The sequence below is a fragment of the Muscardinus avellanarius genome, assembly GCF_963383645.1.
Source record: "Muscardinus avellanarius genome assembly, chromosome: 10".
In the NCBI taxonomy this organism is placed as follows: domain Eukaryota; kingdom Metazoa; phylum Chordata; class Mammalia; order Rodentia; family Gliridae; genus Muscardinus; species Muscardinus avellanarius.
Window position 1 is genome coordinate 54,808,188 of NC_137796.1, and position 24,273 is coordinate 54,832,460.

The window sequence follows — 24,273 nt, forward strand, 5'->3', positions numbered from 1 at the left end:
AGTATGTGGAGCAGACAAGAGCGGGGACAGTGAGCGAGTGTGTGCGTGTGCGCGCGCACGCGCCAGACAGTCTAGGATCAGACACACAAGTATGTGCAAGGGCTATGGAGAGTGTGACTATGCCCCCACCCTACCCTTGGGGATCTGCAGGCCACCCCAGCCACCTGCCACCCTCACCGCCAGGCTGAGGGAACACCAGGGGCCAGGGGCGGCTTGGGAAGGAAACTTGGCTGAAGTGGTTTAGGCCTCAGAACCCACGTCCTGTAGGAGAGGTTGTCAAGGGGCCCGCTGTCCTGGCGCAGTCCTTGGAGCTGCTGGAGTGACAGTCCTCTGGGCAGAGATGGTCATCCTCCAGGGGAGAAGGTGGCCCAGAGACTCCGAGGTGGGGTCCATCCTGCCAGATCCAGGATCAGGAGGCGTCTGTTGGGCGCCGACCCCCCTCCTCTTCCATCAGCAACAGGCGGCGCCGGCCAGCCTCATAGTCAGCCTCGTCCACGCTGACCAGCAGGCGGACAGCCTCCCGGCCCACAGCCTCGCGCAGGGCCTCAGTCAGGAACACACCCCGCAAGGCCTGCAGCAGGGCACCACTCAGGTAGTCGCCCCAGAAGGCGTCCAGATAGGAGAGCTCTGAAAACTTGATGTCACACACCACGGAGCCCAGGTCCCTTGAGCGCAGCACTGCAGTGGCCTGCCCAAACACATCCAGCTGTCTTGCCAGTGCCTGGGGTCGCCGGGATGCCACGCCCTGCTCTAAAGCAGGCCCATGCTCACAGTATTCTGCTCGGACCCGGAGCCGGATATCTACGGGGGGAAAAGAGGAGCTTGTCAATGAGTCCTTGCCCACTAGCCACCCTGCCTTGCTCCCTCCTTCCAGCTTCCTCTGGCTTCCTGCCAGTCCTCCTTCTGCCCTTGCCCCTTCGGGCAGCCACACCCAAAAGCTGCATAGTAACCAAGGACACTCGACTCTTTCTCAGACTGTATGTCTCCATTTGGGCCTCAATACTTCCTCGCTGCTTCCCCAACCACCAAGCAGGCTCTAACTCAGCCCTGTCTCTCCCCCAGGGATACACCTTCCCCAGATTTCCATAGAACTTGCTTCATGCTCCCGCAGGTCCTGGCTCAAAAGCCCTCTCCCTAAAGAGCCTATTACAATTCCACCCACCACCTGTCCTCCCAGAACAGAGCCCACACCCAGTCCTTTTCCCCCAACATGCTAATTACCTTGCAACCTACTTCATCAGAGACTGTTGTGCTCTATCCCGTCTCCCCAACCAAAACTCCCAGAGGAAGGAATTTTGTCTGTTTTGCTCACTTGTATAACTTGGGACATACAGTAGGTGCTTTGTATGAACCTGAAAGAACCACTGCAGAAACCAATAGACTTGCCTTTGGGCAAGCAGCTGCACTTCTCACCCCCACACAAACACACACACACAGAGTGGAGGTCTCTGGCCAACCACATGCCCATCCTCTCCAGAAAGCTCCAGAAGTGGAGAGCAAGAGCCAGACCTCTCCACTGAAGGTCAAGCACTCTGTATCCATAGAAGCTGAGATGGTGGTAGGCCAGACACCTGGATCTACCAGGGCACTGGGAGGAGAGAATAGAGACCACACAGGGCCAAGGCAGAGGGGGGAAGACTCCTGAGGTCACCATGTGGTCATGAAGGATCATCAGGAGCAAACTAAGCCTGGATTTTCAGCTATAATCAATTCCCTTTCTTCTTCTTCTTCTTCTTTTTTTTTTTTTTTTTTTTTTTTTTTTGGCAGTACTGAGGATTGAACCCAGGGGCATTCTACCTCTGAGCTACGCCCCTAGCCCTATTTTATTATTTTGTTTATTTTATTATTGTGTGTGTGTGTGTGTGTGTGTGTGTGTGTGTAGTGCTGGGGATGAAACCTTGAGGCCTTCTACTTCCCAGACCTATTTTATATTTGGAAATAGGGTCTCACTAAGTTGCTGAGAGCCTAAGTAGCTGAGGCTGGCTTCGAACCTGTGCAATCCTCTCATCTCAGCTTCCTAAGGACTGGCATTGCAAATGTGCACAAACACACCTGGCCTACATTTTATTATTTATTTATTTATTTATTTATTTATTTATTTATTTATTTATTGTGGTACTGGGGTTCCTGGAAGCCCTTCTACCTCCGGACTACACTCCCAGATCTATTTTATACTTTTTTATTTTTGGAAACAGGGTCTCTTAAGCCAGCGGGGCTGGCTTCGAACCAGTGCGATCGTTCGCCACCACGCCAGGCGTTATTTTCTATTTTAAAACAGGGTCTCACTAAGTTGCAGAGGGCCTTCACTAAGTAGCCGAGGCTGCTGTGAACCTGAGGTCCTCCTAAGTTTCCCAAGTACTGAGATACAAGCATGTGCCCTTTTCTTTTCTTTTTTTTTTTTTTTTTTTTTGCGGGTCTGGGGGTGGAAACCAGGGGCATTCAACCTCCACCTCCGAGCTATACCTCCTGCCCTATTTTTTTTTTTTTCTTTACTTTGAAACCGGGTCTCACTGAGTTGCAGAGGGCCTCACTAAGTAGCTGAGGCTGTCCGCGAACCGTGACCCTACGGTCTCAGCCTCCCGAATGCTGGGATTACAAGTGTGCGCCACCACGCCCGGCTCATTCATTCATTATTCATTCACTCATTCATTCATTTATTGTAGTATTGGGGATTGAATCCAAGGGCACTCTACTTCCAAGCTATGCCCCTAGTCTATTTTTTATTCTTTATTTTGAAATAGGGTCTCACTGAGTTGCAAAGGGCCTAAGAAGCTGAGGCTATCTGCTGGGCGTGGTGGTGCACGCTTGTAATACTAGTGCTTGGGAGGCTGAGACAGGAGGATCACACAGGTTCGAAGCCAGCCTCTGCTACTTAGTGAAGTTCTCAGCAACTTAGTGAGACCCTGTTTCCAAATAAAATATAAAATAGGTCTGGGAGTATAGCCCAGAGGTAGAAAGCCTCTGGGTTCCACCCTCAGTACCACCAAAAAAACAAAAACAAAAACAAAAGAACCTATTTCAAAATAAATAAAATAGAATGTCTCTGGGTTTAATCCCTAGTAATACCCCTCACCACATACACACATACAGAGATTAAAAGGAAAGCCAGACAGAAAGAAATAAGGTTTTTTGTTTTGTTGTGGTACTGGAGAAGTAACCCAAGTGCATTCTACCTTTGAGCTATACCCCCAGCCCTATTTTTTTTTGTGTGTGTGGGTCTGGGGATGGAACCCAGAGGCATTCGATCTCCGAGCTACACCCTCTGCCCTGTTTTTTATTCTTTATTTTGAAACAGGATCTCACTAAGTTGTGGAGGGCCTCACTAAGTAGCTGAGGCTGTCCGTGAACCGCAATCCTCTGGTCTCTGGGATTACAAACATGCACCACCACACCTGGCAGAAAAAAATGCTAGTGCCATGTCCAGTGCCCAGCGGGTACTCCAGTACAGCAGTTGCCAACAGCTGTGACGTGCTGAGTGCTTGATAGATGGGATACAGCGGCTGGCCCTTGGGGACAGAGCCTTCAGCCCATGGGACAGAGGAGGAAAGCACAGGTCTGGAAGGGGAAGCCCTTCGCCATGGGTTCCCTTCACCCTTCACAGATATGTGGGCAGAGAGCAGCAAAGCAGAGGCAGGGCCCCTGCACCCCAAACAACTTCTCATCCCCACTTCCTCCTCCCACCACAAACCCTTCCTCTTTCTGCCTCGAGGGGAACCCCATCCTTTCCACTCAAGGCCCAGGGCAGCTGCCCAGCCCCAGTCCCCAGGTGCTCTCACAGCCCCAGGACCCAGCTCCCTTCAACCTCTCATCCTAGACTCTTTAAGTGCCTTCCAGGCCACTGCAGGGCCAGGGGCTCGAGGAGCAGCACCTACCTACCCAAGGCCGTGAGGGCAGGGCAGCAGCAGGAGCGGAGCCCACTGCGGAGCCCGCAGACCTGGAGGTGAGTCCCAGCTCTGCCACTCTAGCTATGGGGCTTTGAGCAAGTGACCTCACCTTGGAGACCTCAGTTCCCCATCTGAAAAACATAAAAAGACAAGAGGTCCCTGCTGCACAGTGGGGCCATGAGGATAAGATGAGGCACCCCACATGCCGGACTCAGGCCTGTGACACGAGGCAGGCCCCAGAAACAGGAACTGGGATTTCGACACCTACCTCTCTATCCTTGGCCCCTGCCCAGGCCCTCGCCTTTCTTGCCTGGTTTCCTAAACCAACCTCCTCCTCCATCAGCTCCCCCAGTCGCTGCAATATCCTCCATACCCCACCCTTCAGCCACAACAAAGTGCTCCTGGCATATGCCTCACTTCATGCAGAACGGCCCATCCACCTCCTCTGCGCAGAACACCCCCACTCAGCTGCCAAGGCTCAGCCCGAGGGCCCCACTTCCTGCCAGCTGACCCTCTCCCAGCTCACCCCCTCAGCACAGATGTTAGTGGATTGTGTGAAGTCATGGGTTCATGCAGGGTGGACGCAGGACAGGACCAGGGAAGACTCATAGGGGCCCGTCCATCCCTCACTCAACAGGTGTTTAGGGCGTGCCAGACGTGCGAGGTGACAGGAGGGCCCTGCTCCGAGTGCAACAGAGAGACGGATGCCCCTAGCTAGGGAGCCTGCCCGACCCTCAGCCCTCGGTCCTTCCTTCTCCAGCTCGCCCAGCTCACCCCAGCGCACTTTCATTACCCTCACTGACGCAGGAGGAAATCCTTCAGCAGAACACGGTCCAGCCTCACATCAGGAAAACAGATCACAGTACTGAGGGAGAAGACAGGGGGCTCCCCTGAGCAAGGGACCAGCTTCACCAGAGAGGGCCACCACTCCAGCCCGGCCCTGAACCACTTGCTTTATGTGCAACCTTTTCTTGACCCTTGCCCCCAAATAATAATAGGTGACGCTCAGGTGGCCTCTCTCTGTGCTGCCACAGTACTGCGTTCTGCACATCGTCTGACCCTTTTGATCATCCCACAACCTTATGAAGTGATGTTGTTATTGTCTTTTTACAGATGGGGAAACTGAGGCATGGGGGCTGAGTCACCTGCCTGAGCCAGCACTCCATTTAAAGCACCTGGCTCCAGAGCCTGCGTGCCTCTTATACCAGCATACACATAAATACACAACTAAAACACATCCCAAGCCAGGCGCAGAGGCACACACCTATATTCCCAATACTGGGGAGGCTGAGACAGGAGGACCACAGGTTCGAGGCCAGCCTCAGCAACTTAGTGAGGCCCTCTGCAACTCAAGTGAGACCCTGCTTCAAAAAAGAATAAAAAATAGGGCAGGGGGTGTAGCTCAGAGGTCGAAAGCCCCTGTGTCCCATCCCTGACCCACAAATAATAATAATAATAATAATAATAATAATAATAATAATAATAATAATAATATAGGGCTGCTGATGCAACCCAGAGATAGAATGCCCCTGGGTTTCATCCTCGGTACCAAAAAAAAAAAAAGATATGCCCTGGTACACATCTATATTTTATTTGTATGTGTGATTGGGGATTGAACCCAGAGGTATTCTACCTCTGAGTTTGATTTTATTTCTTATTTGGAAAGAGGGTCTCACTAAGTTATGGAGGGCCTTGCTAAGTTGCCAAGACTGGCTTCAAAACTGCAATCCTCCTGTCTCGGCCTCCCAAGTACTGGGATTATAAGCATGTACCACTAAGCCCAGTTTGCACATCTTTAATTCCAGTACTTGGGAAAATTAGACAGGAGAATCACAGGCTCGAGACAAGCCTTAGCCAAATTAGTGAGACTCTCAACAACTTAGTGAGACCTTCTTTCAAAAAAACTAAAACGGGCTGAGAGTATAATTCAGAAGTAGAATGCCCCAGGGTTCAATCCCCAGAACTCGCCATACCTACACACAAATAAAAGTCATCAAGGACCAGGAAGACAATAATATAGAAGGAGCTATAATTTATTTGTGTGTGTGTGTGTGTGTGTGTGTGTGTGTGTGTGTGTGTGTGTGTGTGTAGTACTGGGGATTGAACCTAGGGGCATTCTACCTCCAAGCTATACTTGCAACGCTATTTTCTTGTTTTATTTATTTATTTTTGTGGACCTCTGAACCACACCCCCCAGCCCTATTTTATTTTTACTTTGAAACAAAGTCTCACTAAGTTGATGAGAGACTCCCTACTTGCTGAGGCTAGGCTGTCCTTTAACCTGTGATCCTCCCGTCTCAGCCTGGGATTACAAGAATGTGCTACCATGCGCGCGCGTGTGTGTGTGTGTGTGTGTGTGTGTGTGTGTGTGTGTGTGTGTTACTGGGGATGGAACCCAGGGGCCTTCTACCTCTGGATTATACCCCAGACCTATTTTTTTATATATATTTTTATTTGGAAGGAGTGTCTCACTAAGTTGCTGAGGCTGAATTCAAATCTGCGACCCTCCTGTCTCAGCCTCCACAGTACTGGGATTACAAGCATGTGCCACCAAACCCAGCTCCAGCTTATTTACTTTGAAACAGGGTCTCCCTTAGTTGCTGAGACTGGCCTTGAACCTGCAATCCTATTCTATCAGCCTCCCAAGCACTGGAATTACAGACATATGCCACCGTGCCTAGCTATGAGTCATAATTTGTTTTATTTATTTATTTATTTTTGCGGTACTGGGGATGAAACCCAGGGGCATTCTACCTCCAAGTGACACCCCTGGCCCTATTTTTTATTCTTTACTTTGAAACAGGGTCTCACTGAGTTGCAAAGGGCCTAAGTTGCTGAGGCTGGCTGCAAACTGTGATCCTCCTGTCTCAGCCTCCCAAATGCTGGGATTACGAGCATGCATCACCATGGCTGGCTCTATGAGTCATAATTTAGACAGAAAAGATCAGAGAGTTCCTCTCTAGGAAATGACATTTGAAGTGAAATATAAAGAAGAGACATAATTTTAGCCAAGAAGAGAGGAGAGAAGGAAAGAACAGCCTTCCTGGAAGAGAGAGCAGCACCATGAGCAGTAGGAGGAAAATGGACTGGGGACTGGGGTGCTCACGAGCCAGGGCTGGTGAGACTGTGGCACGGCGAGGAGCATGGCGGCAGGGTCAGGCACCACAGCACCTGCGTCTCGAGCCTTTGGAGAGGCACCTCTGCACTGCAGCAGGCTCCTCCACAAAACAAGGCTTCCCCAGCACCTGTGCCCGGTGGCTACGCTGAGGATCATGCGGCTGCTGGCAGAGCGGAGGGACAGCGCGCCTGACTTAGGGAGGAGCCCAGCTATTCCACGAAAGTGACGGGTTGGCCGGGACTGCTGATGGCCAGGTGCAGGGCAAGAGCAAGGGATGTGGAGAAAAGTGGACAGGCCAGTCCAGGCGTGGCCATGAGGGGTGCGGGATGAGCACGTAGCACCCCCATGACGTGAGTGGAGGCTGGCAGAACTGTTTTTACACTGGAAACAGCGGGGAGTGCTCCTGCCCCCTGGGGTGGGGGCTCTGCCTTTCTAGGGCAGAGCGGTTCCTGCTTCCTGCAGCCACGGCTAACAACTGCCGAGGCCAGGTGCTAGGGGTCCTGGGAGTTGTGAAGCTTATCAGTCTTCTTTAGAATGTTTTCCATTGGTCTATTACCCATAGAAAAAGTTGGGGTTAAGGGAAGCAAAGCTGATCCTGCCATTCAAACCCTCCAACTGCTTTCCATAATTCAAAACAATGAAAAGCCCAGGTTCAGGCCTCACAAGGTCCTACAAGATCTGCCTGAGTTGCCTCTCCTCCTCTTGCCTTCTAGCAGTCTCCCCATGTCCCTCAGCCCAGCCCTGAGGGCCTCCTCACCACCCCGGGACCACCAGGGGCACCTCCCACTCAGGCCTTTGCCCCTGCTGTCCCTCCATCTGGAGCAAACACTTTCCCTGACATCTGAAACCTCTGACTTGTGTTTTTCCTCCTACCAGAATACAACTCAGCGAGGGCAGGAGCCTCCCAGGCCTGCTGTACCTAGCACATAGCAAGCACTCTAGAAATACATACAGCTGGGCGTGGTGGTGCATGCTTGTAATCCCGGCATTCAGGAAGCTGAGATAGGAGGATTGTGGTTTGAGGACAGTCTAGTTACTTAGTGAGGCCCTTTGCAACTCAGTGAGACCCCCGTTTCAAAGTAAAGAACAAAAAATAGGATTGGGCTGTAGCTCAGAGGTAGAATATCCCTGGGTTCCATCCTTAGTACCACAAAAAAAAATTAAAAATTAAAAAAAAAAAATAGCCGGGCGTGGTGGCACACGCTCGTAATCCCAGTGCTTGGGAAGCTGAGACAGGAGAATCGCACAGGTTTGAAGCCAGCCTCAGCAACTTAGACCCTGTTTCCAAATAAAGTATAAAAACGGTTTAGGAGTATAGCCCAGAGGTAGAAAAGCTTCTGGGTTCTACCCCAGTACCACAAAAAATTTAAAAAAATAAAAAAATACAGACATACAGCCAGGGATGGTGGTGCACACCTGTAATCCAGTACTTAGGAGGCTGAGAAAGTAGGATCGCAGGTTTGAGTGCAGCTTCAGCAAGTACTGAGTCTTAAAAATCTAGTGAGACCCTGTGTCAAAACAAAAAAATAAAAAAGGGCCGGGGCAGTTGCTTGGTGGCAGAATACCCCTGGGTTCAATCTCCAGTACCAAAAAAAAAAAAAAAAAAAAGTAAAATAGGGCTGTGGGTAGTTCAAAGGAAGGATATCTGAGATCAATCCCTGGTAAAACACACACACACACACACACACACACACACACACACACACACACACACACCCCATACAGAATAAATGAACAAAAAAATCCAAGTTTCAACCCAACTCCTGCCACTTAGACTACTGACTTCCTTTCCTTCTTTGAGCAATGGGGAATGTCCCCCCCACCTCGATGACTGTCTTGAGAATTCCAGGTCAGGTGAATACTATACCAAGCACAGTACCCAAGGATGGCCCTGAGAGGGATGTGTAAGCTCCTGCTGGAGATCTCCAAGTTCCCTTCTTACCCTCAGACACTTGGAAGTTGAGTCTAGTTTTATTTACAAGGGTGCAGTTGATTGGGGTCAAACTCCTAAGTGTCACTGGTGATTGTGTGTGTGTGTGTGTGTGTGCGCGCGCGCGTGCACATGTGTGTGTCTGCGTGCATATATATGCATGTATGTATTACTAGGAAATGGGGATTGAACCTCGGGGCATTTTACCTCTGAGCTACACCCCCAGCCATATTTTATTTATTTTTATTTGGAAACAGGGTCTTGCTAGGTTGACTAGAGTCTCACTACTTGCTGAGGCTGTCCTTGAGCCTGCATTCCTGTCTTAGCCTCCCAAGACCTGGACTTGCAAGCGTGCGCCACACACAGTCACAGGTTTAAGGGACAAGTGTGGCAAGCCTCTTCCTCAAACAGGTCAGGATGGGCCTCCTTCCACCCCCAGCATGAGTATCGCTGCATCATTTTAGGTAAGCCTTTCCAGAGGGGAAAACTGGGGCCCCAATGGGGAGAGCCTCTCTCTATCCCCACCCTGCCTGGTGAGTCAGCATCAGCCCTGCTTACCCATCCCTGGCAACAGCCAGCCACACCCTGGTTAACAGCTCCTGGCCTCAGGGAAGAGACCTGAAGCCAGGCCTGGCCTGCTCCCGTCTTCCCCAGGCAGCAACTCCCTCACCCACTCAGCCAGCCTGGTGGCTCTGGTAATTACTGACTGACTTGGGGCAGAGTCACCAGCATGCAGCCACCCCGTCAGGTTGGGAGCTGTGTAAGGACACAGGACTGGCTCTGCGGCATCCAGCACAGGCACCCACAGGTGGAAGAGCCACCCTCTGCCTGGAAGGGCACGGTGAGTACTAGGAGGGCAGGTGCATTGCTTCGTGGGCTGCAGAAGGATCTGCAGATGGCATTAGGCACACCCAGGCTGAGATGTCTGATGGATGAAGAGCTGCCCCATTTCCCCACTTCTGCTTCCACCTCACCCCATCCCTGGCCTGGTCCCCAGCTCCTCCTTGGTCTCCTGACCTCTGGCTCCCACAGTGGCCTCCTCCTTGGATCCTTTCCCTTTTGCACCTGCTGCCCCCAACTAAGGACCACTGCATTTCCCTTGAGTCATCTGTCCCAGCCCCTCGGCAGCGGTGCTCTCCCAGGTTCAAACAGGTGCACAGCTCTGTCCCCTCCCTGGCTTTGTGCTCCTCCAGAGCACTCACCACCAGCTTGACAGTCCCTGATACGTTGTTTATCCACAAGTTATCTGTCTAGTCCAGTATCATGCAAACTCCTAGAGCTTGGGACTTTCTCCACCTGGCCCAATTCTATGTCCTCAACACCTAGAACAGTGCCTGGTCTGGAGATGAGCCTCATAATAAAAACCAGGTAAACTGAGCATGGCAGTGCACGCCTGTGATCCCAGTACTTGGCAGACTGACAGGAGGACCACAGGTTTGAGGCCAGCCTCAGCAACTTAGCCAGGCCCTGTTCCCAAATAAAAATAAGAGGGAAGCCAGGCGTATTGGCACATGCTTGTAATCCCAGCATTCAGGAGACTGAGACAGGAGGATCACTGTTCACAGACAGCCTCAGCTACTACTTAGTGAGGCCCCTGGCAACTCGGTGAGACCCTGTTTTATTTTATTTTATTATTACTTTTTTTTTTTTTTTTTTTTTTGGTGGTACTAGGGGTGGAACCCAGAGGCTTTCTACCTCCGGGCTATACTCCCAGACCTATTTTATATTTTATTTGGAAACAGGGTCTCACTAAGTAGCCCAGGCTGGCTTCGAACCTGTGCAATCCTCCTGTCTCAGCCTCCCAAGCGCAGGGATTACAAGCGTGCGCCACCACGCCCGGCTTATTATTATTATTATTATTATTATTATTATTGGGTGGTACCAGGGTTCCTGGAAGCCCTTCTACCTCCGGGCTACACTCCCAGACCTATATTTTTATTTGGAAACAGGGTCTCCTAAGGCAGCGCGCACGGCTGGCTTCGAACCTGTGCAATCTTCCTGTCTCCACCTCCCAAGTGCGAGGATTACAAGCGTACGCCACCACGCCTGGCATGAGACCCTGTTTTAAAATAAAGAATAGTAATCCCCACGCTTAGGAGGCAGAAACAGGAGGATCACACAGGTTCGAAGTCAGCCTCGCTGGCTTAAGAGATCCTGTTTCCAAATAAAAATATAAAATAGGTCTGGGAGTGTAGCCCAGAGAAGGGTTCCATCCCCAGTACCACCAAAAAAATAAATTAATTAATTTAATTAAATTAAAAATTACAAAAATAAGGCTAGGAATGTACCTCAGAGGTAGAATGCCCCCGAGTTCCATCCGCAGTATTGCAAAACCGCCAAAAGAGGGGCAGGGTTATAGCTTAAAGGTAAAACACCCCTGGGTTCAATCTCCAGTACCCCCTCCCCAATTTTCTTTTTTTGTGTGAGGTACTAGGGATTGAACCCAGGGGGATTCTACCTCTGAGCTACACCCTCAGCCCTATTTTATATTCCTTATTTTGAAACAGAGTCTCACTAAGTAGCTGAAACTGGCCGCAAACCTGCAATCCTCCTATCTGAGCCTCCCAAGTACTGGAATTACAAGCATGTACCACCATGGTTGGCTCTGCCCACCCAAAATTAAATTAACTAACTAAAAAACAGGTGAAGTAATAAGCATGTGAAACCTGCTGGGGCTCCTCTACTCCAAGAATAAAGTCCAAACCGTCAGAGCCCTGCCTGCCTCATCTCCATCTCCTCCCTCAAATCTCTGCTCCTGACACACTGAACCCAGGCCACATGCCACTGTGGTCACTCTGCGCCACTCATATGAGTCACCCTGCAAGAATGCCCTTCTCAGCTCTTCTTCCAGCTTCCCTGAGCTCATCCTGGGGGTGGCACTCCACAGGGGAATAGGGCCAGCCAGAGGCCTCCCTTGCACACCCAGCACCATGTGTTCACATTACTTATGGCATCTGTCACACCAGCCTGTCTTCCCCACAGGCCCAGATGAAATTTGTCAAGGGCAAGGCAGAGCATGAGTCTCCACAGCAGAATCTCCAACCCCACCACCCCAATCTCACCCAACCTGTCTGTAGTCAACCTCACCCAAAACATTCCCTGATTTCCTCGGTACGCCCCTTCTCAGCCCACACGCACCGATCTGAGGCTAGCCCTCTGCCCTTCCTCCCCACAGGACTGCACAGCCTTTCCACGCATTTCTGCTTCCACGTTACTAAATGCACTCAACATGCACCCAGCAGTGCACAGATGAGAAGTGCAGCACAGCCCCAGGCACTCGACACACTCAACTCCCTTACCATTTTCCAAATGGCTTTAGAGTGCCTTTCAAAAAAGAAACCAAAGCCAGGCATGGAGGTGCACGCTTGTAATCCCAGCATTTGAGAGGCTGAGACAGGAGGATCGCTGTTCGCAGACAGTCTTGGCTACTTAGTGAAACCCTTTGCAACTCAGTGAGACCCTGTTTCAAAATAAAGAATAAAAAAAAAAAAAATAAGGCTAGGGGTGTAGGTTGGAGGTAGAATGCCCCGGGTTCTGAAAAAAAAAAAAAAAAAAAAAGAGAGAGAGAGAGCCGGGCGTGGTGGCGCACGCTTGTAATCCCAGCATTCGGGAGGCTGAGACCTGGAGGATCGCGGTTTGCGGACAGCCTCAGCTACTTAGTGAGGCCCTCTGCAACTCAGTGAGACCCAGTTTCAAAATAAAGAATAAAAAATAGGGCAGGGGGTGTAGCTCGGAGGTCAAATGCCCCTGGGTTCCATCCCCAGGACCGAAAAAAAAAGGGCTAGAGTACAGATCAGTGGTAGAACATCTCTGGTAGTACACACACACACACACAAAAAAAAAAAAAAAAAAAAACAAGGTGTCAAATCACATCAGCAAGTTGACAAAAGCCCAAACTCCCATCATATACCCTGTAGCCTGCCTGCCAGGCCCAGCTGCTTGGGGGGCCCACCTGGCTCCTCCACCCTGTCCTCATGGCACCAATCATATTCTTGTGTGTGTGTGTGTGTGTGTGTGTGTGTGTGTGTGTGTGTGTCTGGAGATGGAACCCAGGGGCATTTGACCTTGGAGCTACACCCTCTGCCGTATTTTTTATTCTTTATTTTTGAAACAGGGTCTCACTAAGTTGCAGAGGGTCTCATTAAGTAGCTGTGGCTACTTAATGGATTACAAATTGTGTACCACCATGCTCGGCCACAGCACCAGTCATATTCTAAAGTGATCTTCAGTTCCATGGGTTTGTCATTGAACTGCAAGGTCAGGTCCACAAGGGCAGAACCTTCTGGCTGCATGCCCACCCCAAGCCCACTGCACAGCAACAGTGAGACTAAGAGCTAACCTCACACCGCAAGTGCCCCGAGCCAGGCACTATTCCATGTGTACTACGTGATTAACTGTCTTTCCTCACAACGCCAATCAGGATTATTACCCACCTCATCTTACAGATGTGGAACCAGCACTGAGAGGCCCAGTCGCCTGCTGAAGGTCAGACAGTTCACTAAACACCAAGGCCAAGATGTGACTTAAGCGGCCTGGGATCCTTGTTTTGCTACCCCTGTGATATTCTACCATTGTACAAGAAATAAGGATTGAAAACCAGTAGAGGTGTTTACTGAATAAAAAGGAACTGGGGTAGGGGACTATGAAGGGAGGCTCCTGGAGGAGGTGGCATGTGATTTAATCATTCAGCCATGGGCAGGATGTCGACTAGCAAGCTGGCAACAGAAACGGCAAGAATGTCCCTGTGCTGAATGGGTGGCTGAGCGCTGCTGCCCAGCAGCCAGGTGTGCCGCACTAGCTACACAAAGCCCACTGTCCCACCCTCTGACTCCACAGCTGCACGGCTGCCCACGCATTCCCAAGGCCCACGGACACCTACCACAGGTTACTTTGCCTTCTGATGTGGGCCTGGTTGGCTCCTGCTGCTGCTGGGGGGCCGCTGGGGCCCCTCTCCTCCGTCGCCTTGCACCACTGCTGGGCCGGCCCCGACTCCGCCGCTGCCGCTTAGTTGGGGGGGAGCCTGAGGAGAGACAGCAGGAGTGGCTGAGGACCAGGATGAAAGGTGGAGTGCCAAGGTGCGTGCCCAGGAGGAGCTGGAGGCCACGCCGGGTGCTATAATTCCTTCTGGAGCCACTCTAGAAGCAGCCCTGCCTAGAAGATCAGGGTGCCAGCTATCATCATCTGACAGGGCAAAAGGGCACACACCCTGCAAGCAACCCCAGGCCTGACCCCAGAGAAACCCCGGCACACTCACACCTGGAGGGAGAAAGGATGTCAACTGCCACTGGGGCATCCTTTATAACTCTGAAAACAATGCAAGGGTCTGACAAACAGAAATGTGAATCACTTCTAGGATAGGTTGTAGAAGGGAACGAAGCAAGGTGCAGAAATAAACATCTATGGTTAGCTACACTTCACATGAGAAAGAAAAGGAAATAACACACACACACACACACACACACACACACACACACACACACTTTTTGTGTGTGTATGGTACTGGAGACTGAAACCAGGGGCATTCTACCCCTGAGCTATACCCCCAACCCTATTTAACTTTTTATTTGGAAACAGTCTCACTAAGTTGCAGAAGGCATCACTAAATTGCTGAGGCTGGCCTTGAACCTGCAATCCTCCTGTCTCAAGCTCTCAAATACTGGGATTATAAACTTGCACAACCACACCTGGCTTGCTATTATTTTTGCAAGATGAAACACTGGAAGGATACAGAAACAAATGAAACTGATTACTGATCTACTTGGTGGTAGACCATGATAGAAATGATACTTTTTTCTTTTTTTTCCTTTTGAGGGCTGGAGATTGAACCCAGGATCTTGCACTTGCTAGGTACATGCTGTGTCACCAAATTTTGAGATGGTCACCAGGCATGGTGGTGCATGCTTGTAACCTCAGTACTTGGGTTGGAACCACACAGGTTCAAGGACAGCCTCACAAGTAGTGAGACTCTCATCGACCTAATAAGACCCCGTTTCAAAGTAAAAATAAAAACTCAGGCTGGGGGTGGAGCTTGGAGGCAGAGTGCTCCTGGGTTCGATCTCCAGTAACAAAGAAAAAAAAATTTAGATGGTTTCACTAAATCACCTCGGCTGGCCTTCAATTTGCAGTCTGCCTACTTCAACCGCCCAGGTAGCTAAAATAACACTTTTTCTTTTTTTCCTGCAATATTAGAGATTGAACCCAGGAGCCAAGTGTGGTGGTGAATGCTTGTAATCCCAGTATTTAAGAGGCTGAGACAGAAGGATTCCAGGTTTGAAGCCAGCCTCAGAAATTTAGCAAGGCCCTTGGCAACTTGGTGAGATCCTGTTTCCAAATAAGAAAAAAATTAGGCCAGAGGTATGGCTCAGAGAAAGAATGCCTCTCGGTTTAATCCCCAGTAACTAAAACACACACACACACGGATTGAACCCAGGGATACTCTATCACTGAGCTACAACCCCAGACAAGCCTCTTACTAAATTGTCAAGATTGATCTTGAACTTGTGATCCTTCAATGTCAGCCTCCCAAATAATTTGGATTACAGGCATGTGCCAATGCACCTGGAAAATATATATATATGTATATGTATATATATTTGTGTGTGTGTGTGTGTGTGTGTGTGTGTGTGTGTGTGTGTAAGAGAGAGAGAGATACTAGAGATTGACCTCAGGAGTGTTCTACCACTGAACTACATCCTGCCCCCTCCCCCTGCCACAACCCATTTTATAACATACATTTATTTAATTTGTTTATTTGTTTGTTTGTTTATTTATTTTTTGTGGTACTGGGGATGGAACCCAGGGGCCTTCTACCTGAGGCTATACTACCAGACCTATTTTATATTTTATTTGGAAACAGAGTCTCACTAAATTGCTGAGAGCCTCACTAAGTAGCTGAGTCTGGCTCTGAAACTGTGCGATCCTCCTTTCTCAGCCTCCCAAGTACTGGGATTACAAGCGTGTGTCACCATGCCCAGCTACATTTAATTTTAAAATAAGGGTCTGGCTAACTTGCTGAGGCTAGCCTCCAATTTGTAATCCCCCTATCTCAGTTTAAAATGAACTTTTTGCCGGGCATGGTGGCATACGCTTGTAATCCCAGCATTTGGGAGGCTGAGACTGGAGGATCGCGGTTCACGGACAGCTTCAGCTACTTAGTGAGGCCCTCTGCAACTCAGTGAGACCTGGTTTCAAAATAAAGAAGAAAGAAAGAAAGAAAAGAAAGAAAAGAAAGAAAAGAAAGAAAGAAAGAAAAGAAAGAACGAACTTTTTTTTGTGTGTGTGGTCCTAGGGATGGAACCCAGGGGTATTCTACCTCTGAGCTACACCCCCCAGCCCTATTTTGTATTCTTTATATTGAAACAGGGTTTCACTGACTTGCTAAGGGTCTCACTAAGTAGCTGAGACTGTTGCAAATTACCATCTTAGCCTCCACAAGCTTGGGCCACCTTGAAATATTTCTGGGAATACTTTTTTTTTGTTACTTTAGTTTTGCCTTTTGAATTATGTAACTCTTTTACACACTTAAAAAGGAAAAAAAAAACTATAAAAGTAAATACATATGGAAACATATGAGCCTAACTATACAAGTAATTGGTAACATGAATACTCAGAGAAAATAACTATTTTTCAAGTAACTTGGAAGAACATTCTGACTGCAAACTCTCCCAGTGGGCTATGATCAAAGAACAAGAAGAACCACAAACAAATCCTGTGTTTTGTTCAGGAGATACCAACAGCAGCAATACTGACTTTATAATTTTATCCTACTTTGTTATTGTAAAACAGAGAAAAAAAAAGCAAATCCATATCTCAATATTATTAAGAACAAAAATTTCCAGTATAAAAAAAACTTCTCATGTTAAACTGGGCATGGTGGTGCACACCTGTAATCCCAGTACTGGGGAGGCTGAGACAGGAGGATCGCAGGTTCATGGCCAGCCTCAGCTACTTAGTGAGGCTCTCTGCAACTTAGTGAGACCCTGTTTCGAAATAAAAAATAAAAAAATGAGGCTAGGGATGTGGCTTGGAGGTTAGAATGCCCCCATGGAGGTCAATCCCAATACCCCCCCCCCCAAAGTCAAAACATCCTACAAGACAATGGGCCTGGTAGGATTGGCAATTCAAAAAAGAAAAAGGTGGGCTGGGAGTTCACTAACAGCACTGGCTCAAGCATAGGGCCTCAGTTTATCCCCAGCACCAAAAAAGGGCTGGGAGCCGGGCGGGCTCGGTCGGGCACACCTGTAATTCCAGTACTTGGGAGGCTGAGACAAGAAGATCACTGGTTCAAGGACAGCCTCAAGAAGTAGTGAAATTGATCAACCTAGTGAGACCCCATTACTAAATAAAAATAAAAAATAAAGCTGGGGGTGTAACTTGGAGGTAGAATGCCCTGGGTTCTATTCCCAGTGCCACACATGCACACAAAATCTGGGGTGAGGGAAAGTTGAGACATATGTTTTTGGTTCTGGGGATTGAACCCAGGGGTATTCTTTCTTTGAACTACACCTCATCCCTATTTTATTTTACTTTATTTTATTTTTACGGATTTGGGGATGGACCCAGGGGCATTCGACCTCTGAGCTACACTCCCTGCCTTATTTTTTATTCTTTATTTTAAAACAGCGTCTCACTGAGCTGCAAAGAGGCTAAGTAGCTAAGGCTGTCAGCAAACCATGATCCTCCTGTCTCAACCTCCCAAATGCTGGAATTACAAGCATACCCCACCACGCCCGGCTTCTCCTATTTTATTTTTTAGTTTCAAATAGGGCCTCCCTAAATTGCTGCGGCTGGCATTGAGCCTAAGATCCTCTTGTCTTAGCCTCCCTACTGGGATTACAGGCTTGTGTCACCAAACCTGCTGAGATAATCTGTGTGTGTGTGTGTGTGTGTGTGTGTGTGTGTGTGTGTGTGTGTGTTCTGTATGTGTGTGGTACTGGGGACTGAACCCAGGGGCATTTTACCTCTGAGCTACACCTCTACAATATTATTTTTTATTTTGAAATAGGGTTTCATTAAGTTGCTGAGGGCCTCCCTAAATTGATGAGGTAGGCCTTGAACCTGTGATTCTCCTGTCTTAACCTCTCAAATCCTGGGATTACAAATTTAAGCCCCCATGTCCAGCCTAAGACAGGAGGAACAGAGGTTTAAGGACAGCCTCAGAAACCTAGTGAGACTGTTTCTAAATTAAAAAAAAAAAAAAAAAAAAAAAAAGACTGAGATGTAGCTTAGAGGTAGAATGTCCCTGGTTAAATCCTTAGTATCCACCTACCAAAGAAATTTGGAAATGGACCATTAAGATATCAGAAAATAAATATTTTTCTTTTTTTTTTTTTTTTGGTGGGTCTGGGGATAGAACCCAGGGGCATTCGAACTCTGAGCTACACCTATAGCCCTATTTTTTATTTTGAAACAGGGTCTCACTAAATTGCAATCCTCTGATTGGATTAGATTTTGGGAGGCTCTGGTCTCAGCCTCCCAAAAGTTAGGATTATAAGCATGCCCCACCACGCCCAGCTTATTTTCTTTATCTTTTTTTTGAAAGAGTCTCACTAAGTTGTGGAGAGCCTCACTAAGTAGCTGAGGCTGTCCATGAATTGTGATCCTCTGGTCTCAGACTCTCTAATGCTGAGATTACAAGCATGCACCACCACGCCCAAATTTTTTTTTTCTTTTTTTTTTTTAGTACTGGGGATGGAACCTAGAAGCATTCTACCTCTGAGCTACACCTCCAGACCTATTTTTTATTCTTTATTTTGAAACAGGGTCTCACTGATTTGCAAAGGACCTAATTAATTGCTGAGGCTGCCCACAAACCATGATCCTCAATCCTCCTGTCTGAGCCTCCCAAATGCTGGGATTACAAGCATATGCCACCACGCCCGGCTATTTATTTTCTTAGGACCAATAATGATCTTTTCTTCCCTCAGGGCTAGGAACTGAATCTAGAGCCTCATGTATGTTAGCCAAGTTTTGGCCCCAGTCCCACAATAATGGTCTTGAAATAGTACAAGAAAATAATCCTTATTTTCATGATTTTCATGATGCCTCTTGATTTAAAGGTAAATCTACTAATGTCTGAAACTTATCTTACTTTTTTTTGTACTGGAGATTGAATCCAGGAGCAATTCTACCTTTAAGCTATACACCCTCAGCCCTGTGTGTGTGTGTGTTACTGGGGATGGATCCCAGGGGTATTCTACCTCCAAGCTACACTCCCAACCCTATTTTTTATTCTTTCTTTTTTTCTTTTTTTTTTTTTTTCTTCTTGTGGTACTGGGGGTGGAACCCCGGGGCTTTTCTACCTCCGGGCTATACTCTCATACTTTATTTGGAAACAGAGTCTCACTAAATTGCTGAGGCTGGCTTTGAACCTGTGTGATCCTCCTGCTTCAGCCTCCCAAGTGCTGGGATTACAAGTATGTACCACCATGCCTGGCACTTTATTTTTTATTTGAAACAGGGTCTCACTGTAAAGGGTCTCACTAAGTAGCTGAGGCTGTCTACGAACCGCAATTCTCCTGTCTCAGCCTCCCAAATGCTGGGATTACAAGCGTGAGCCCGGCGTTAAAGTGATTATTTGTAAAAACAAAACAAAACAAAAACAAACAAACCAGGGAGGGTATGAAATTGAATAAACTAATTGGGGCCTGGCAATTAAATCAATCAGAGTCATTCAACATGAGTAAATCTAAGAAATATGTCCAGCAAAGAGAGCCAGGTGCCAAATGATACCCAAAACCTGAGGCCATCTGAATGAACTAGGAAACCACGTGAAACAACTCTGTTGTTTATGACACATGCTTCCTCTACACACTTGAAAACCAGGCAGAACAAACTCACAGGCCACGCCCTTCACAAACCAGGAGGGGGGTAGGTTTATCAGGAAGGAAGAGACCACTGCCACTGTGGCCGAGCAATGGGGCTCACCTGTGTCCCACTGGCCCTGCTGAGAATCTGAAGAACTGCTCGACTGCCGCCGGTGCCGGCAGCTGCTCTCTGTCCTTTCTGAAGAAGAGCTGGAGGTGCCATAACTATAGCGCTCGGGGGACACTGAGGGAAGAGAATGGAAAGAAGCATTCATAGCTGCCTGCAACTCTCAGGCCCCGCTTCCAATTCCCACCCTGGAAAAATGCCTGTGCCACAAAGTGCTTAAGTCCTGAGATGGGACCCCAGGGTTCACTCCTCCTCCAACACCTCTTGCCTGGAGGCTACTTAGCTGCCTCCGGACAGGACTCACCACCTCCTGAGAGAACCACACCCAAATCTACAGCAGCTCCACTCGCCAGGGTTATTCTGTGAGCACTCATGATCAGGATCCCTGCAACAGCCCTGTGACCACGATTAACGAGCCCTAGCTCATCCTGAGGCCTCAAGAAGCAAGCAGACCTCTGTGGGCTCCCCAAACCTTCTATTCTACAACTTGACCCTCAAGGCATATTTTTCCAAAAAAACATCAGCCCTTTCTACAGCTACTCTTCTCCTGGTTACCCAAATCTCACAAGCTTACCACGGATCAGGAAAGCCCACAATCCACCGCGCTTCCCAGCATAGTACTGTACCTGTAATAACTCAGCCAAGGCACCTCACCTGCTCAGAACTGCTGCTCTTCCCACCCAGGGACCAAGGGCCTCAACACTGGAGATGGGTGAGCTGAGTTTGAATCTTGGCTCCCAAACCTTTTAGCTCTGATACTGGCAAGCCCTTAGGGATGTATCCTCTTGCCCACCTCTGCACCCATATCTGGGGGCCTCCTTTGTTCCTACCACTGGCCTCTGATGCTACCAAGCTCTCTCTCACCTCAGGGCCTGCCTGCCTGCCTTTCCCTCTGCCCTCAAGATTCTCTCCTGAGATCCGTATGTGGCCAGCAGTGCAACCTAGTTACCGGTGTCATCTTCTTAAAAAGGTTTTCACTTTATAGCACTCCCCCTCCCTCTATCCCATTACTTTTAGTTTTTTTTTTTCTTCTTCTTTCGTTCTCTTTTTCTTCCTTTTTTTTTTTTTTTTTTTTTGGTAGTCCTGGGGATTGAACCCAGGGGCATTCTACTGCCAAGCCACACATCCTAGTCCTTTTTCATTTCTTGTTTGAAAACACTAGGTTGCTAAGAGTCTCACTAAGTTGCTGAGGCTGGTCTCAAACTTGCCATCCTCCTGTCTCAGCCTCCCAAGTACTGGGATTACAGGCATGCAACACCAGGCCTGGTGTTTTAGTCTTTCTGTAACTGTATCTAAAGGTAAATGACTTGCTTTATTGTCTGATACCACTGAATTTAAGTTTCATGGAATGAACACCATCACCTTATTTATCCCCCCATCACATTGTAACCTCTGTGCCCAGCACACAGGCTTCTGCTCTTATATGTGAAGAAGTGGCTTAGCATTTTCTGAACCTGTTGTTTTCCCAGTGCAATGAGGAAAATAAAAGGACTTCCTCCTGGGATTACTGGGAAGATATAAGGTGCCAGTTCCCTGTGAAGGGCTTACCACTGTACCTGGCATGAAACATGCCCTCCATAAACAGTGGTCATCATCATTACTACTGAGGCGCCCAAATTCCGCAGGCCCCCTCCTCCCGAAGGCCATGCCTCCCCCCCCGTCCTGTGTTTCTCACTGGTACCCTGGGAGCTGAGGGAGTGGAATGGGCCACACTGTCTGCTGTGGCCCGGCCCTTTCTCCACCGGAAGTCTGCACCCTCCCGTTCGACCTTACCTGGCCGGCGCCGCTTGCGTGCCAGGTGTGGCAGCAGGTCGTGGCGGGCCAGCACGCGCAGGAGTTGGCTCAGCAGCCGCAGGTTGCTCTCGTCGCACTGCCCGCGGCGTTCCAGCTCCAGGAGCAGCTCCAGGCCGCTGCGGGCGCGGGCCAGGCCGCCGGCGGCGCCGGGTGCCTCATCCAGCAGGAAGGCCAGGAGCTCCAGCTCGCACTCGGTCAGCTGCCCGCCCACCACCTCGAACATACGGTGAAGCGACAACATACCGTAGTAGTCCAAGCACTCATCCTCCTCCCAGTTCGGGGCCGGGGTCGACCCAGACAGCGCCATTCCCGGGGGAGGGATGCGGAACAAGCTCAGAACCAGGGCCTAGAACCCATACGGCGGGGAGGAGGTAGCGGTCAGTGACGCCGCGGCCCGGACTTCACACCGGCCAGTGCGTGTCCCTCACGCCCCGACCACCGGGCAGGGCCGCCCCCACGACCCCCAACCGTCTCGGCCCCCCCACCCCCGGAAAGGAATGGTATCGCCCGAGGTCCCCTAGTAACAGGTCGAGACGCCAGTCCCGCCGGGTCCCCCGGTCAGTTGGGCCAGCCAAGCCCCAACCCCCCCCCCGCCGTGGTACATTCCGATACAGCCTCCCGGCCCACCAAAGTAGTTCGGCCCAAACCAGCCCCTTGCCTACTGCACTGTGACCGTGGGTCGTGAGTGTCCGGCCGTGGCCCTTGGCTCTGTCCGATTAGCCCCACCGCCCCACCCAAGTGGTACCGTCCCAAAGTGACCCTCTGCCCCTATAAGAGGGACCGACCACGGCAGCCTCTTGCTCCACACAGGTGGTACTGTCCGAACCCGACCCCTGGCCCCAAAGGGCGGTCCCGCCCTCTCCCCAGCGCCCAAGTGGTTTTGTCTGTCCACCATCAGTGGCCCTCAGGCCTCTCTGGATCCTCACCGGATTCCGGCGTCGATGACTCCCGGGCGACGGCCGCAGCCACTTGTTTTGGATCTTTCTGGCACCTTCTCTATTATTACGCCTGCGTCACCTCGCTCCTCCTCCTTCACCCCAACTCGCGCAGGTGCGACCGCCACGCCCCTTGGGCGCAAGCGCAGACTCAACCCCCCAGCCCCGCCCTCCTGCGCAGCCCGAGCCCGCCCCCGCGAAGCGCCCAGGCTGGCCCGGACTGCGCAGGCGCGAGGCGAGACCGCACCAGCCCTCCGCGTGTCCGGGTCCCCAGTTCCCGGCCGCAACCTAAGCAATCGGGTCTCTGTTGCTCTGTGTCACGACCTGGTGGAACTACTCATATCATGGACTTCGGGCCCCTCTGCTCATGGCCTAGACGCCCACATCACCGCTGCCCCCAGCTGCCCATGGCAAAGGACAATTACGACTGTGGGGCTTTTAGTAGTGCTCAGGCCTCTTTATCATCAGGACCTGGGTATTCCTCCATTAGACTGTCCCCCACTTCTTTTTTTTTTTATATCCAGAACTTTTATTAATGTGAAGGTTTTATCAGCTAATAACTTTGTATGTGTGTGTGTGTGTGTGTGTGTGTGTGTGTGTGTGTGTGGTACTGGAGTTCCTGGAAGCCCTTCTACCTCCGGGCTACACTCCCAGACCTATTTTATATTTTTGAAACAGGGTCTCTTACGCCAGCGCGGCTGACTTCGAACCTGCGCGATCCTCCTGTCTCCGCCTCCCAAGCGCGGGGATTACAAGCGTGCGCCGCCACGCCCGGCTGTCCCCCACTTCTAATGGCAACCAGAAACCTATATTTCAACCGTGCTTTTTCAGGATCCTGTCTGGAAACCCTTTCTCACTCAGAAACACTCCCCTCCTAATCTATAAATTCCCTCCCTTGATTGAGACCAGGGTTCCCAGTCTCATGTTCTGGACTGATACCTCCTTCCAAATCACAATAGACTCTTCCTTCCAGATAAGAACTCCAGAAGGTGCCCATCACGACCCCCGCCCCATCACAGACAGCCCCACCCAGTTCTGTTATGGCTGCTTCATGACCCCTTTCAACTCTGTCATTCAGGGCCGCGGGGTCACCCAGAAGCCCCCTCTCCAGCTTGCTCCAAAGAGCAAGTTTATACCAAAGAGCAGGTTTGTAGGGAAGTCGGTAGCGTTGAGGCTTCAGTCTGTGCGTCCCCTGCCGCAGGGCTTTGGGTGTGACAGCTGCCCCGCCCCCCACTTAGGTGACTCAAGGTCAGGGCCAGCACGTGTCAGAAACAGGTTTTCTACTCAGCCTGGTTTCCACCCCCGGAATTATCTCCCCTTTGCACTAGCTCAGAACTGGCTCTGCTTGGGCTTTAATAGTGACCTTGGAAGAATCCCTTCCTTCCTCTGGGGCTCCTTTTCCCCCACATATGATAGGCAGCAGTGGTCCCCTATGGAAACATAGTCCTGGACTAGCTACACCTATAACAATCATTAAATCAACCTTAGAGAGTGAAGGGAAAGCAATTTTACGGACTGGGAACATTATGTCCATGTTAGATGGGTACAGTGGGCACCCACGTATATCCGAAGCTGTCTTGAGCGCTTTTGCGTGTGTGATATCATCTAATCCCATCCCCTTACCATCCTTTGAGGTGAATACGATTCAAACTATGAGCAAAGCTGAGGCCCACAGAGGGG

The 24,273-nt window shown here is 49.9% G+C and overlaps 1 protein-coding gene across 2 annotated transcripts; it reads right to left on the reverse strand.

The window, feature by feature from the left end:
- Positions 1-409: 409 nt before the first annotated feature.
- On the reverse strand, positions 410-21,999 carry DEDD2 (death effector domain containing 2; the record flags this gene model as incomplete). 2 transcript variants are annotated; one of them, XM_080703114.1, is made up of 4 exons in its annotated part: positions 410-801; positions 13,812-13,952; positions 19,859-19,981; positions 21,638-21,999. In XM_080703114.1, the coding sequence occupies 4 exons, from the start codon at positions 21,963-21,965 to the stop codon at positions 410-412; spliced, it is 984 nt and encodes a 327-aa protein (XP_080559240.1). The 2 variants fall into 2 exon arrangements, with proteins under 2 accessions (XP_080559240.1, XP_080559239.1); XM_080703113.1 differs by having other exon boundaries at positions 19,874-19,981; positions 21,638-21,965.
- Positions 22,000-24,273: the final 2,274 nt, after the last annotated feature.